Here is a 14,120-nt window from a genome sequence, read left to right as displayed (position 1 = left end):
AATTACCTTGCCCCAGGTCTTTATCACTATCTTTCCCTCCTATAATGTAATTATCCTCCTCTTCTAGCTATCTTCTCCCCCAATATTGCTGCACCTTCCCCAATGAGGTGCAGCCCATCCCTACTATAGCCGAGAGAGAAGTCTGACCAGTTCTCCAGGAACCCAAACCCCTCCTTCCTACAGTAGTTCTTGAGCCATTTGTTAACCTCCCTAATATCCCACTGCTTTTCTGCTGTGGCTCGTGGTACAGGTGTGCTGCAGACTCACACAGGAGCTAAGCAAATGGATTGCAAGGTAACTTGAAACTCTGGTTATATGTATAGGTATGGGTTCTGGTTGGGTCACAGCTTGAAGCCTTAATGCAGTTTTTCAAAAAATGATGTTGCGTTACCGGAATACCCCTTTTAAGGATGCTCCAGCTTCCTTAAAGACCACTGGAACATCGCCAACCCCTCCCAATAATCTCTCAACCCAATCCTTGATATGCCAAATTCGAGCACCAGGAAGACAATACACTGTTCGATGATTCTGGTCTTTGTGGCAGATTGCCCTATCTGCCCATTCATTGCTGCAGCTGCTCTGCTATTTTTATTTCAAGCTGGCAGCTTAGGGGGTAAGCGCTTTCTGCTGCAGCTGGTGTCTGTTGAAGGATGTCATTGAGCATGTATGTCAACTTCAGTGAGCTGGACAGAGAAATTAGAAAAAGGCAAATAGCAGGTGGCTCTATACAGATAGATTTCAGTTAATGCAGTGGCATTACTAAACATTTAATGAAATGCAATTAGAAAAATATTCAGATCCAGCTGCTGGTTTGAAAAATATATATTTTTCGTGAAACATCCCCTTTGATTTTCATACTGCTTTTTGCTCAAACTGAATAGCCTAGTGGGCAGGTTATAACTTGAATTGGTAGAGCCTACACGTTTTTGGTTTATATTTGATATACTACCCTCCCAGTATCTGGGCCTATACCTCTGATATTGGTTATGCCATTGAGTTCAGCAAGTGAAGGATTTAAAGTGAGTAAAAAAATCAATTTATTTTGCATTGACCTTGACCGGTCATAAGGCATAACTGTGTTCTACCTGGTGATTCCCCAGTAGAAAAAGGTAGCTATAATGCCCATAAGGACATGATTATAAACTTGAAATCTGTACTCCGGACACAGTCATTATGTAGATATTAAATGTTGCTTTTTTCCCCCCTCCTACTTTATAGGAACAGGAGAGACTCCAACAATGAGCAACCTTGATGTTTACATGGCTAAGCTCCACAGTGCTATAGAAGGTAACCCAGCCCAACATGAGAATTTGGTAATTCAGCTAAAAGAGATTCTTTCCAGAATAAATAGGTGAGTTATATTAACACCTTAAGGACCTTGCCATTTTTCACCTTAAGGACCAGGCCATTTTTTTGCAAATCTGACATGTCACTTTATGTGGTAATAACTCTAAAACGCTTTTACTTATCCAGTCCATTCTGAGATTGTTTTCTCGTCACGTATTTTGCTTTATGATAGTGGTAAAATTAAAGGGGTTTTCTCAACACGCAGTTTTATACTTACCTGCTCCCGGCTCGCTGTCCACTTCCTGGTTTCGGCTCTCAGCAGGGGGCGGGCTCCATCTTGATTGATGTCTTCTCCCGGCTGGGCCGCGCACTGTACTGAACGCGCACGCCGAGTCCGCGCATGCGCCCTGGTGGCTTCTTCCTGGCCAGTATAGTATACTTGCCAGGAAGAAGTCACCAGGGCGCATGCGCGGACTCAGCGTGTGCGTTCAGTACAGCGCGCGCCCGGCTGGGAGAAGAAAAGAAGTCATCTGCGCACGCGCGGCCACCGCAATTCCTGAGAAAAGTGGTGGCTGTAACCAGGGGAGACGGAAGACAAAAAATGTACCAAAAATGTGGAAATAGTTGCAAATTTCAATTTCTCTACAATAGATTGTAATAACTCCAAAAAAAGTTATTACTTTACATTCCGCATATGTCTACTTAATGTTTGGATCATTTTGTGAATGCCATTTTATTTTTTGGGGACTTTAGAAGGCTTAGAAGATTAGAAGCATATCTTGAAATTTTTCAGAATGTTTCCAAAACCCACTTTTTAAGGATCAGTTCAGGTCTGAAGTCACTTTGTGAGGCTTACATAATAGAAACCACCCGAAAATTACCCTATTTTAGAAATTACACATCTCAAGGTATTCAAAACTGATTATGCAAACTTTGTTAACCCTTTAAGTGATCCACAAGAATTAATGGAAAATGAAGAAGAAATTTCTGAATTTCACTTTTTTGGCAGATTTTCCATTTTATTCCCATTTTTCCAGTAACAAAGCAAGTGCTAACAGCCAAACAAAACAATATTTATTACCCTGATTCTGTAGTTTACATAAACACCCCATATGTGGTCGTAAACTGCTGTACGGCCATACGGAATGGGCGCAGAAGGAAAGGAACGCAATATGGTTTTTGGAAGGCAGATGTCACTGGAATAATTTTAAGCTGCCGTGTCACATTTGAAGCCCCCCTGATGCACCCCTAGGGTAGAAACTTCCAAAAAGTGACCCCATTTTAGAAACTACACATCTCAAGGTATTCAAAACGGATTTTACAAACTTTGTTAACCCTTTAGGTGATCCACAAGAATTAATGGAAAATGGAGATGAATTTTCAGAATTTCACTTCTAACAGACAAACAAAACTTAATATTTTCCATACGCCCCCAACGGCACTAAACAGGAGGATACCCCGCCTCCCAGGGACAGGAAACAACGTGGAGAACAATCATTTAAAAGCTTCTCCAGTTGTTTCCTGTCCCTCGGGGGATGGAGTATAGAGCAGGGGTTCCCTCCTGCTTTGGAAGATTTTGTGCATCCTTTTTTCTGGGTCCGTCAGGAGGGCTTCAGCAGGGCATCAGGGTCCGGGGCAAGATACAATCCCTTCCGGCGTCTAGGCATAAGTCCTGCGAATCACAGGCAGCCCCCGGCGATACTGTGCCTCCATGCGCGGCAGCTAAGGGAGTAAGCCGGCATTACGAGACTCTGGTCCGGAGTCTCGGAAGAATAGGTCACATGGGCGCGGGCGCACAGCAGCATGTGCACTGTGCCACGTGATCTGGAAGTAGTACTGAAAATGCCGCCCAGATAAAGAATGCCGTTCCTCATCAGCGTGGAAGAATCAGTGTCTAGGAGAAGCCATGTCCCTGGCTGCTGACATGTCCACAGACCCTCCAAAGGCTCTAAGCCCAGTAAGCCTCCTCCTTAGTAATGCGTCTTTTTTTGCAAAGTTTCTTTTGTGCACCACTGGGGTTTTCATGGTGAGGGTTCCTACTTAAGTTAATCATTCCAAAACTCTTCCTGAAGGGGTTGGTTTTTATTGCAGGGCAGAGCCTGCAAAAGTGGCGAACCTTCATTAAAGAAAAAATGTGCCATCTGTAAAAAACAGCTTGCCGGCAACATATAGAAACCCCTTTGCCAGAGATGTACAGATAATATTATGGCTGAGAAGAACCCATCTTTAGTGGAGAGCCTGAAATCCATCATTAAAGAGGAAGTCAGCTCCTCCATTGAGGCTAAAATAGCGGTAATTGCTCAGAGACCCTCTACCTCCAGATGTATTCCTAACGCGCCTCTGGATGTTGATTTTGATGAAGGAGAAGTCTTCTCCGATTACGACTTGTTTTTTTCAGATGATGAATCGGGTAGACCCCTGTCTATCAGGTCTACCATGAACATTAAGCAGTCAAAAGAGCCCCAGTCAATTCAGGACCAGATATTTAAAGGTCTAGGGGATAAGAAAAAATGTGTATTCCCAGTCCATGAAAGTATAAAGAAATTGATTGCAGACGAATGAAAGTAACCTGAGAGAATATCAGGAATCTCTAGGGTATTCAAATGAAAATACCCTTTTAGTGAGCGGGATTCAGCCCATTGGGATAAAACTCCCATGGTAGACATTTGAGGATGTAGGCCTCTTATGGGACTCTATGGATAAAAAATGTGAGTCTATTCTGAAGAAGTCTTGGGAAACATGAACCTCCATGTTAATGCCCAGTATTGTTGCTACCTACACTGCCAGGACCCTGTCTTTATGGCTATCTCAGTTAGAGGAACACTTACTTGCAGGTACTCCTGGAGAGGATATCATGACCTCCCTTCCAGTGTTGTAGCAAGCTACTAGTTTCTTATAAGATGCCTCTGCTGGCTTGGTCAAGCTTTCTGCCAGATCTGCGGCCCTGTTGAACTCTGCCAGAAGGTCTGTTTGGCTAAGGTCCTGGTCTGGGGACAACAAAAAGCAAGCTATGTAGTATTCCCTGTGAGGGGGACAGGCTTTTTGGTTCAGTATTAGATGACATCTTAGACAAGTCATCTGATAGAAAGAAGGGCTTCCCATCAGAATCTAGATTTTTTTTTTCAGCATCGCCGCTCCTTTTGTACCCAAAGAAGGGGCAGGCCTGGCCAAAAAAAAGGTTAATATAAACGCAAGACCAAAACTAGCCCACATGCCAGAACTACAGTTAGTATATACAATACATATTGCGGCAGATTCAGGGGTCCAACAGTTGAAAAAAATAAGAGTACCAGCTCCTACATTAAAACACAAAACCTACAAGAATTGGAGCTCACAATGTATCAATACAAAAATATATTTTATTGAAATCACAATAGTACATACAGTATATAAAAGACGTTGTAGCTAAAAAGAAGGTAGCAGCAAAGAAAGACACCATCCTAGAGGGGCACGGGCTACATATTTGTATTATAATACACAGCTATTTATTATCGTATATCAGTATGGATGAGTCTCATATGTTGCAACATTATATGCATGAGTGACAAAAATCTTAAAATTGTTCCCAGCAGTCATAGAAAAAACAGTATCAAGACTAGATGTGCTGCGCATAAAACAGGGACAAAAACATATAGACTGCTAATGGCAAAAAAGTACCAAGGAACCAAATGAAAAGAGCGTTACATCGCACCGTCCCTCATTACGTGACATCACGATACACAGGTAAAGATGCCAGGTGGGAGGTGCATCACGCTGCCACACGCATTGCGTGCACACATCACAGGAGGAGAAAAGCAGAGAGAGCACAGTTCACTATATTTGGTATACCTCACAGATTAGCTGTCTATGTAGGTTTTTTCGTTTTATTATGAATTATAATTAATCATGTACCTCACTGTATATTATATTAGTGTAATAAAAGTATTTGCTTTGCATAATGTATGTTTATATTTTATAATAGATGGTCCTGCAAATATGCTGCCTTAGCACTTTATATATAGGAGGTGTTAGGAGAATGAACAGCTAATTTGTGAGATATACCGAATATAGTCAGTATGTTTTATGGCCAGCACATCTAGTCTCGATACTGTTTTTTCTATGACTGCTTGGAGATTTTTGTCCCTCATACATATACTGTTGCAACATATGAGACCCAAACGTACTGATATATGATAATAAATTACTGTCTATATTGTGATTTCAATAAAATAATATTTTTGTATTTGTACTTTGTGAGCTCCAATTCTTGCAGGTTTTCTGACCAAAAAAAGAAAGAACTCGGGCTCCTGGCAGCCCTCAAGAGGCAGAGGTGACAAATCCACCAAGCAGCCAAATCAATGATGCCAGGAAACCAGTAGGGGGAAAAAATATTTTAGCTTGGAAATGGGTTTCAATATCCCCCTGGGTTCTAGATCTGATACGTTACGGTTACAGAATATAATTCTATTCCCCCCTCCAGAAAGGTTCTTATTAAACAGAAAATTAAAAGAAGAAAAGCAATTACTTCTAGAATCCCAGGTTCAGACCCTGCTGTTAAAACAAGCTGTTGTTCCAGTACCACCGGATCAGAAAGGGAAGGGGTTCTATTCACCAATCTTCTTAAGTAAAAAAAAACACACAGCTCTTACAGGGCCATTATAAACCTGAGAAATCTCAACAAACATGTCAAATACAAAAAATTATGAATGGAAACAGTCAAATCAGCAATCAATCTGTTATTTCAGCATTGTTTCATGATAACTCTAGATTTGGCAGATGCCTATTATCCTGTTCCCATTCACAGCGATCATCAGAAATACCTGCGGTTTGCGATTTACCTGGAAGATCGCCTGACCCATCTACAGTTTCAAGTCTTCCCTTTCGGTCTTTCATCTGCTCCCCGAGTTTTTACAAAGATCATGGCAGAAGTTTCGGGGTTCTTAAATCAGCAAGAGATCCTATTTATAACCTATTTAAACGATTTCCTGATTACGGCTCATTCATCAGAGATTTTCCTCAAAAAAAATTCCAGATAGTCAGAGACATCCTTCAGTCCCTAGGCTGGAACTTAAACCTGGAGAAGTCAGACTTTGACCCCCACCAAGAAGAAGATATTCCTGGGGATACTTCTGGATTCCCTGCTTTATAACGTACTCTCTCCGGGAACAGAAGATCCAGAATATAATAGCAAAAATCTTGGTTTTCAGGTCCCACCCAAGGGTGTCCTTCAGAGAAATTATGGTAGTCCTGGGCTTAATGACCTCGGTCATTCCAGCAGTCAGGTGGAGTCCGTTCCGCAGCAGAATACTACAGGCTTTTCTCCTTTCCACCTGTAACAAAAGTTACTTATCCCTATACAGGAGGGTGCCTCTTTTTCCTTAGGTGAGAGCCTCTCTACAGTGGTGACTACGAAGGGAAAATCTAAACCAAGAAGTTCAGTGAAGATACCCAGACCCAATTGTAATAACAGATGCAAGCGGGTCTGGTTGGGGGGCTCACAGCGGAGATCAGCTAGTCCAGGGAGTTTGGAGTCAGGAATTACATCCTCTATCCTCAAACTCGAAGGAACTTCTGGCAGTATTCCTAGCCTTAAAAGCCTTTCGCCCAGCCACCCATCACAGAGATGTCAAGATTTTGTCCGACAACAGTACAACTGTTGTTTATATAAACAAACAGGGCGGCACAAAAAGCAGAAAACTTTGTCAGGCAGCGTTCTATTTATTCTCCTGGGCCTAAAATCACATCAACTCAATTTCAGCAGTACAGCTGAAGGGAAAAGAGCAGAAAAACTCTAAAATCAGGAGAGTTGTCCTTGAACAAGACTATATTTCAGTCACTATGCGACAGATGGGGAATCACAGTCCTGGACCTTTTTGCCTCTAGAATAAACAGACAGGTGGATCGTTTCTACTACCTATCTTACGAGGACAGACCACTTAGAGTAGATGTGTTCTCGGGTCCTTGGCCGGAGGGCCTGCTATATGCATTTCCCCCAATATCCCTGATTCCCAGAGTCTTGACAAAAATAATGGAGGACAAATGCCGGATAATCCTGATAGACCGATATTGGCCCAAAATAACAGGGTTCCCCCTTCTGCTAAGCCTCTCGAGCGGGAAGTTCTGGTTTCTCCCTCAGATTCCGGATCTTCTTCTTCAGGGCCCGGCCCAACATCCGGATGTGCGGCAGTTGAATCTGACAGCATCAATGTTGAATGTTTCATCTTAAGAGCGAAAGGACTGTCAGCCACGGTTATTAACACCCTACTAAATAGTAGGAAGCCTGTCACGTCTAAGATTTATCTTAGGATCTGGAATGCTTTCCTCCATTTCACAAAAGATGCCTGGAATCCCACTGTCTTGCCAGACGTCAAGATAATTCTTGATTTCCTACAAAGAGGCCTAGAAGACGGATTAAGGCTCTGTACTCTGAAGGTCCAGGTAGCGGCCCTCAGTGCTTTCCTGGAAGTTAAGTTAGCTGTTGAAGCTTTAAACAGGCATTTCTTTAAAGGTTCCCATAGATTAAACCCAGCAGTTAGATCCACGGTGCCTCCCTGGGACCTTAATCTAGTACTTTCTGTACTTATAGATCCTCCTTTTGAGCCTCTAATTGAGATCCCTCTTAGGTTACTCTCCCTAAAGACTGCCTTTATAATTGCGATCACCTCGGCCAGGAGGGTAGGAGAGATCCAGGCCTTATCTTGCCTTCTACCAAATCTAACTATTCTGGATGACAGAATAATTTTAAAGCATGAGCCTTCTTTTTTACCTAAAGTATTTTCAAAATTCCATTGTCAGCAGGAAATTTCATTACCTACCTTCTGTCCACAAAGTAAGGATTAAGGAAAAAAATTGTGTTAATCAAAGGAACCCCTGGGTGAATCTCCCAGGTGATCAAGGAATAACTCGCAGGGCGCCACAAGGTGGACTGAGGGAGAGGTGGAAGGAAGGGCTGCCTGTGGTGGTTACTTATGTACAGAAAACTGTTACATCAATGTATAAAGGGGGGTAAAAAAGGTGAATAATCACAAGATTGGCGCCAGTCCCCTTGTTGTTCTATAGGGTAGTTAGTGGTGATGGAAAAGGTAGGTAAGGCTGGGCTGGTGGGTGCTAGTTGTTAAAATTCATAATGCGTTTCAGGGTCTCACTGGTCCCCCCTTCATCAGGAGCAGTCATAAAAACTGCTCCTGTTTTTATGACTGCTCCTGATGAAGGGGGACCAGTGAGACCCAGAAACGCATTGAGCCAGACCTGCTTTATCAATAAAAGGGATTAACAAGAAGTATCCATTGTGGAACTGCTGTTTCTTCCTAAGATTCTACGAGCGATCCAGGTTGGGGGGGGGGGGGGTAGTTTTGTGGGTGTCTTGAGCTTTATCCCACAAAACACCTCCCTGGTGAAGTAAGTTCATTTCTCGGTCTATCTCTTTTTTTTTTTTCCCCACCACTATGTTTTTATAGTCGTCCTCCCACTGATGTTATGATGATCCTATGAGTATTTGAATATTAATACTTTGATCATTTTATTTTGATTACCGCATTTTTCGCCCTATAAGACGCACCTAGGTTTTTGAGGAGGAAAATAAGAAAAAATATATTTTTAACCAAAAGGTGTTCTTTTGGTGTGCTTTGAACTAATGGTAGCCTGTGAATGGCACTATTATGGGGGATCTGTAGATGACACAGTGTTATGGGGCGAAAAATACGGTATATGATTTTATGTTACATTTTAGAATAAAGTGTCCCTGAGGCTCACCAGTCGGTCAATATGGATAGAGATGCTTAATCACCGGTACACCTAAGGTATGTAAGGGTATGTCAAATTAGAAAGAAGAATTGTGATGGCACACTCACATTTGGTTTGAACTAAAATATATTTAATATTGTTGATTAAAATGTTATTTGAATGAAAAAAAATAAAAAGAAGGAATGATAATAAATATATATATATATAAAAATGGTAAGGTGGGATGACAAGTATATTCAAATGAGCGATGATAAACGGGATCAAGGTTGGGGTTGGTATTCAAATATTTAAAAAGTTCATTCAGGAGGTTCTAAAGTCTGTGAATATAAGGTCACACAGGTAGTGCAGGATACGTTCATTCAATTCTGTAGAGTGGTAATATTCTTAAAAGGTGTACAATTCACATATAAAATCCAATAGAGTGTAGATAAAATAGCCGTGCAAAAAAGTTGTGGAAAATGCTCAATCGAGTAAAAATGTGTTGTGCACAACAAAAATATTAATTAGCATAACAGTGCTCTTTAACCGCCTCCAGATCGCCTAATGCAGGAGCGCGGTCCGAAGGCGGTCGATTCATTCCTCGTAGACACAGCGGTGCGTCATCTCGCGCATTGCGGGCCAGCAAAAGTTAGAGGAGTATTTCGTCACCAGCCTGCCAGCCAATGATCATCACTGGCAGGCTGGTGATTTTCAAAAAACCGAATCGGAAGCCATTTAACACTTTATATTTATAAATATAAGGTGTTAAATGGCTTGTGTGCTCCTCTGCTGGTCCTTTTCGTCGGTTGGTCCCAGCAGAGGAGCACACATTACTGTAAGTACACACCAAACACTACACTTAGCCCCAGATCACCCCCCATCGCCCCAATTAACCCCTTGATCACCCCTGTCAATCACTAGTGAAAGGGAAAAAAAGTGATCAGTGTAAACTGACAGGTGCTCAGAAAATCAGAGCTGCTTCAAAATGCGGAAATTCACATTTTTGCACCATACTTTGTAAACGCTATAACTTTTGCGCAAACCAATAAATATACACTTATTGCATTTTTTTTTATTAAAGACATGTAGAACAATAAATTTAGAGAAAAATGTATATAGAAATGTAGTTTTATTTGAAAAATTTTACAACTGAAAGTGAAAAATGTCATTTTTTTGCAAAAAAAATCGTTAAATTTCGATTAATAACAAAAAAAGTTAAAATGTCAGCAGCAATAAAATACCAGAAAATTAAAGCTCTATTAGTGAGAAGAAAAGGAGGTAAAATTCATTTGGGTGGTAAGTTGTATGACCGAGCAATAAACCGTGAAAGTAGTGTAGTGCAGAATTGTAAAAAGTGCTCTGGTCATTAAGGGGGTTTAAGCTAGGGGAGCTGAGGTGGTTAAGAAAATTGTAAAACATATATCATGTTCATATATCGCAACACTATAGATTAACTGCTGGTGTGGACGTAGCAGTGTTAAGTCCTGTGTTCACCGGGTTCTCAAGTGTTAGAACTCCCGCCTTTTAAAGAGAGAGCGACTCTCATGACAGGTTTCTAGTTCACTCGAATTCACATGCAGGCTTTCCAGATAGTCTTATTGGATGTAGCCAATATCATTGTGCAAGTACATAGAATAAAATGCAGATGAACAGTAAAGGGTGTGATTTACTTTACCCCTCTTCAGTCTGTTACGGTGTCCTCCTTCCTGCAAGGACCTGCGTGGCGTCCCACATGATCGCTTGTCTTACCATGTGATGCTGCACTTGATGGTGATGCAGCCTGACGTCACACGGTACCTGGTTCCTCATTGGCCAATCCTATTAGCTGTGAGAAATTTGAAAAGTATCGCGGTAGCGAATGTTTTTGTCGGATGATCTTCAGTTTAAAGTCACTGTATTCTTTGTAGTCCTCACTGCTTCCTCAGACCAGACGCTTTTTGGGACACTTTCTGGTCCCTTCCTCAGTGGTCAAGTAATGGTATGTCCGGAGCGAGTGAGGGTTTATGTGCGGTCTTCTTTAGGTGTGTTGCCCTAATTTTGTTCGGTTGATTAGAAATCCTGGACTGGATTTCGTTAGCAGCTAAATGGTCTTTTGTCGGCATTATTTATTTTAAGATGTATTTAAGGAAATGATGTATTGGAAATATTTTATGCTGCATATATAGATAAAGTATATTCCTATTTTGTAAGTCTCATCGTTGAATTCTTAAAGGTATTTCTATTATACTAAACGCATTATGTGGTGCTTGCAGTTTGTTGTGCGGTTTCAGTGCGTTTTTTCTTTTTTTTTGGAAGTTGGTTTGGGGTTAAATGCTTTGTTACAGATATAGATGTGCTCCTGTATTGCAAGTACTTGTCAGTGGACTCTTGAAAGTGTTTATATTGTGAAAAAATGCATTATACATTGTTTGCAATATTGTTTGATTTCTATGAAAGTTCTTTTTTTGATGGAATTAATGATGCCACAGCTCGCATTGATGTGGCATCCTGGATAAGCTGCACTACCTGAGCCACTTGTGTGGGTTCTAGACTCCGTCTCATGCTACCACTAGAGTGAAAGCACCGCCAGCATTCAAAAGTGACCAAAACATCAGCCAGGAAGCATAGGAACTGAGAAGTGGTCTGTGGTCACCACCTGCAGAACCACTCCTTTATTGGGGGTGTCTTGCTAATTGCCTATAATTTCCACCTGTTGTATATCCCATTTGCACAACAGCATGTGAAATTGATTGTCACTCAGTGTTGCTTCCTGAGTGTCCAGTTTGATTTCACAGAAGTGTGATTGACTTGGAGTTACATTGTGTTGTTCAAGTGTTCCCTTTATTTTTTTTCAGCAGTGTATTTACTGGAATACCCATGCCGCAAACAATACATCGGAAGAACAAAAAGACAACTGAAAAAAAAAGAGTATCGGAACAAATAGCCAACATCAAAAAAGGATATGAACAACATACACTATCCAAACACTACAAAACCCACCATAACAGTGACCCTTCATCCTTGAAATTCATAGCTTTCGAATAAAATCAATAAATCCTGGAGAGGAGGAAACCATATAAGCAACATGTCACGAAACGAATCCAAGAGAATTTATGAATTCGACACCCTAATTCTCGCAGGTCTAAACGCTGAGTTAGACATTTTTGGATTTTTATAATGCGGGGAGGTGCCTTTTTGGGAATGAGAAATAGCGGTCCGGCTGTTTTACCAGCACCTCTATCTCCTCTCCTATTAAGGCCCCTCTCCCTTACACGTACACTCATCCCCCCCCCCCATTCCATTCTACAGCAAACAACTAATACAGTCAAGACTAAAAAAATCCATGAAACCATGAAAATTCCAGGGCAGAATATCAATACAACACCAATTACCAAAAGAATGACAAATACCTAGATCTAGAATAAGAAAGAAAAGGAATTTCTAACCTTAAAACAACCTTGTCTTCATAAAAAATCTATATTTAAAAAAAAACTCACGGAAACCGCACAACAAACGCAGAGACTGTTTAAACATCAACAACGAAGCACGAAGTGTGCACACATACACACATACTCTTAAATAACGGGACTCACCTAATGAACAAAAATAATGTCACATACTATCTACCAGGCTAACAAAAATAAAAAATTTGAAGTGAGAGATTACTAAAAACATAAGTTAGGTACATCATCAAATAAATTAAGATGAGGACCAAGTAAGAAATCCACAGTAAAATATGAAATACGCATTCTGCATCATTAATTCCATCAAAAAAAGAACTCTTGAAAAAATTGCATAGAAATCTAACAACAATATTGCAAACAATGTATAATGCATTTTTTCACAATATAAACACTTTCAAGAGTCCACTGACAAGTACTTGCAATATAGGAGCACACCTATATCTGTAACATAAAGCATTTAACCCTAAACCAACTTCCAAAAATAAAAACACACTGAAACCGCACAGCAAACCGCAAGCACCACCGCGTTTAGTATAATAGAAATACCTTTAAGAATTCAACGATGAGACTTAAAACATAGGAATATACTTTATCTATATCTGCAGCATAAAACATTTCCAATGCATCATTTCCTTAAATACATCTTAAAATAAATAATGCCGACAAAAGACCATTTAGCTGCTAACGAAATCCAGTCCAGGATTTCGAATCAACCCAACAAAATTAGGGCAACACCCCTTAAAGAAGACCACACATAACCCCTCACTCACTCCGGACATACCGTTACTTGACCACTGAGTAAGGGACCAGAAAGTGTCCCGAAAAGCGTCTGGTCTAAGGAAGCAGTGAGGACTACAAAGAATACAGTAACTTTAAACTGAAGATCATCCGACGAAAACATTCGCTACCACGATATTTTTCAAATTTCTCACAGCTAATAGGATTGGCCAATCAGGAACCAGGTACCATGTTACCTCAGGCTGCATCACCATCACGTGCAGCATCACATGGTAAGGCAAGCAATCACGTGGGACGCCACGCAGGTCCTTGCAGGACTGAGGACACTGTAACAGACTGAAGAGGGGTAAAGTAAATCACACCCTTTACTGTTCATCTGCATTTTATTCTATGTACTTGCACAATGATATTGGCTACATCCAATAAGACTATCTGGAAAGCCTGCATGTGAATTTGAGTGAGCTAGAAACCTGTCAGGAGAGTAGCTCTCTCTTTAAAAGGCGGGAGTTCTAACACTTGAGAACCCGGTGAACACAGGACTTAACACTGCTACGTCCACACCAGCAGTTAATCTATAGTATTGCAATATATGAACACTGCCTCCGTGAAGCACTGTTATGCTAATTAATATTTTTGTTGTGCACAACACATTTTTACTCAATTGAGCATTTTCCAGAACTTTTTTGCACGGCTATTTTACCTACACTCTATTGGATTTTATATGTGAATACATTGTACACCTTTTAAGAATATTACCACTCTACAGAATTGAATCAACGTATCCTGCACTACCTGTGTGACCTTATATTCACGGACTTCAGAACCTCCTGAATGAACTTTTTAAATATTTGAATACCAACCCCAATCTTAGGGACACCTTGATCCCATTTATCATCGCTCATTTGAATATACTTGTCATCCCACCTTACCATTTTTATATACAGTACAGAC

General features: G+C 40.8%; 1 protein-coding gene across 2 annotated transcripts in view; it reads left to right on the top strand.

Annotated features, from left to right (window-relative positions):
- HMG20B (high mobility group 20B) overlaps window positions 1-14,120 on the top strand; it is a 448,306-nt gene that overhangs the window by 377,780 nt on the left and 56,406 nt on the right. For both annotated transcript variants that reach the window (XM_044306263.1, XM_044306272.1), the window contains one exon: window positions 1,219-1,351. In XM_044306263.1, coding sequence (XP_044162198.1) covers window positions 1,219-1,351 — 133 coding nt within the window. The remainder of the gene's footprint in view (window positions 1-1,218; window positions 1,352-14,120) is intronic.

Source organism: Bufo gargarizans, chromosome 1, assembly GCF_014858855.1.
Source record: "Bufo gargarizans isolate SCDJY-AF-19 chromosome 1, ASM1485885v1, whole genome shotgun sequence".
Classification (NCBI taxonomy): Eukaryota; Metazoa; Chordata; class Amphibia; order Anura; family Bufonidae; genus Bufo; species Bufo gargarizans.
Note: the sequence above shows the minus strand (reverse complement) of the source record. Positions and strands in the feature narration are given on the sequence as shown.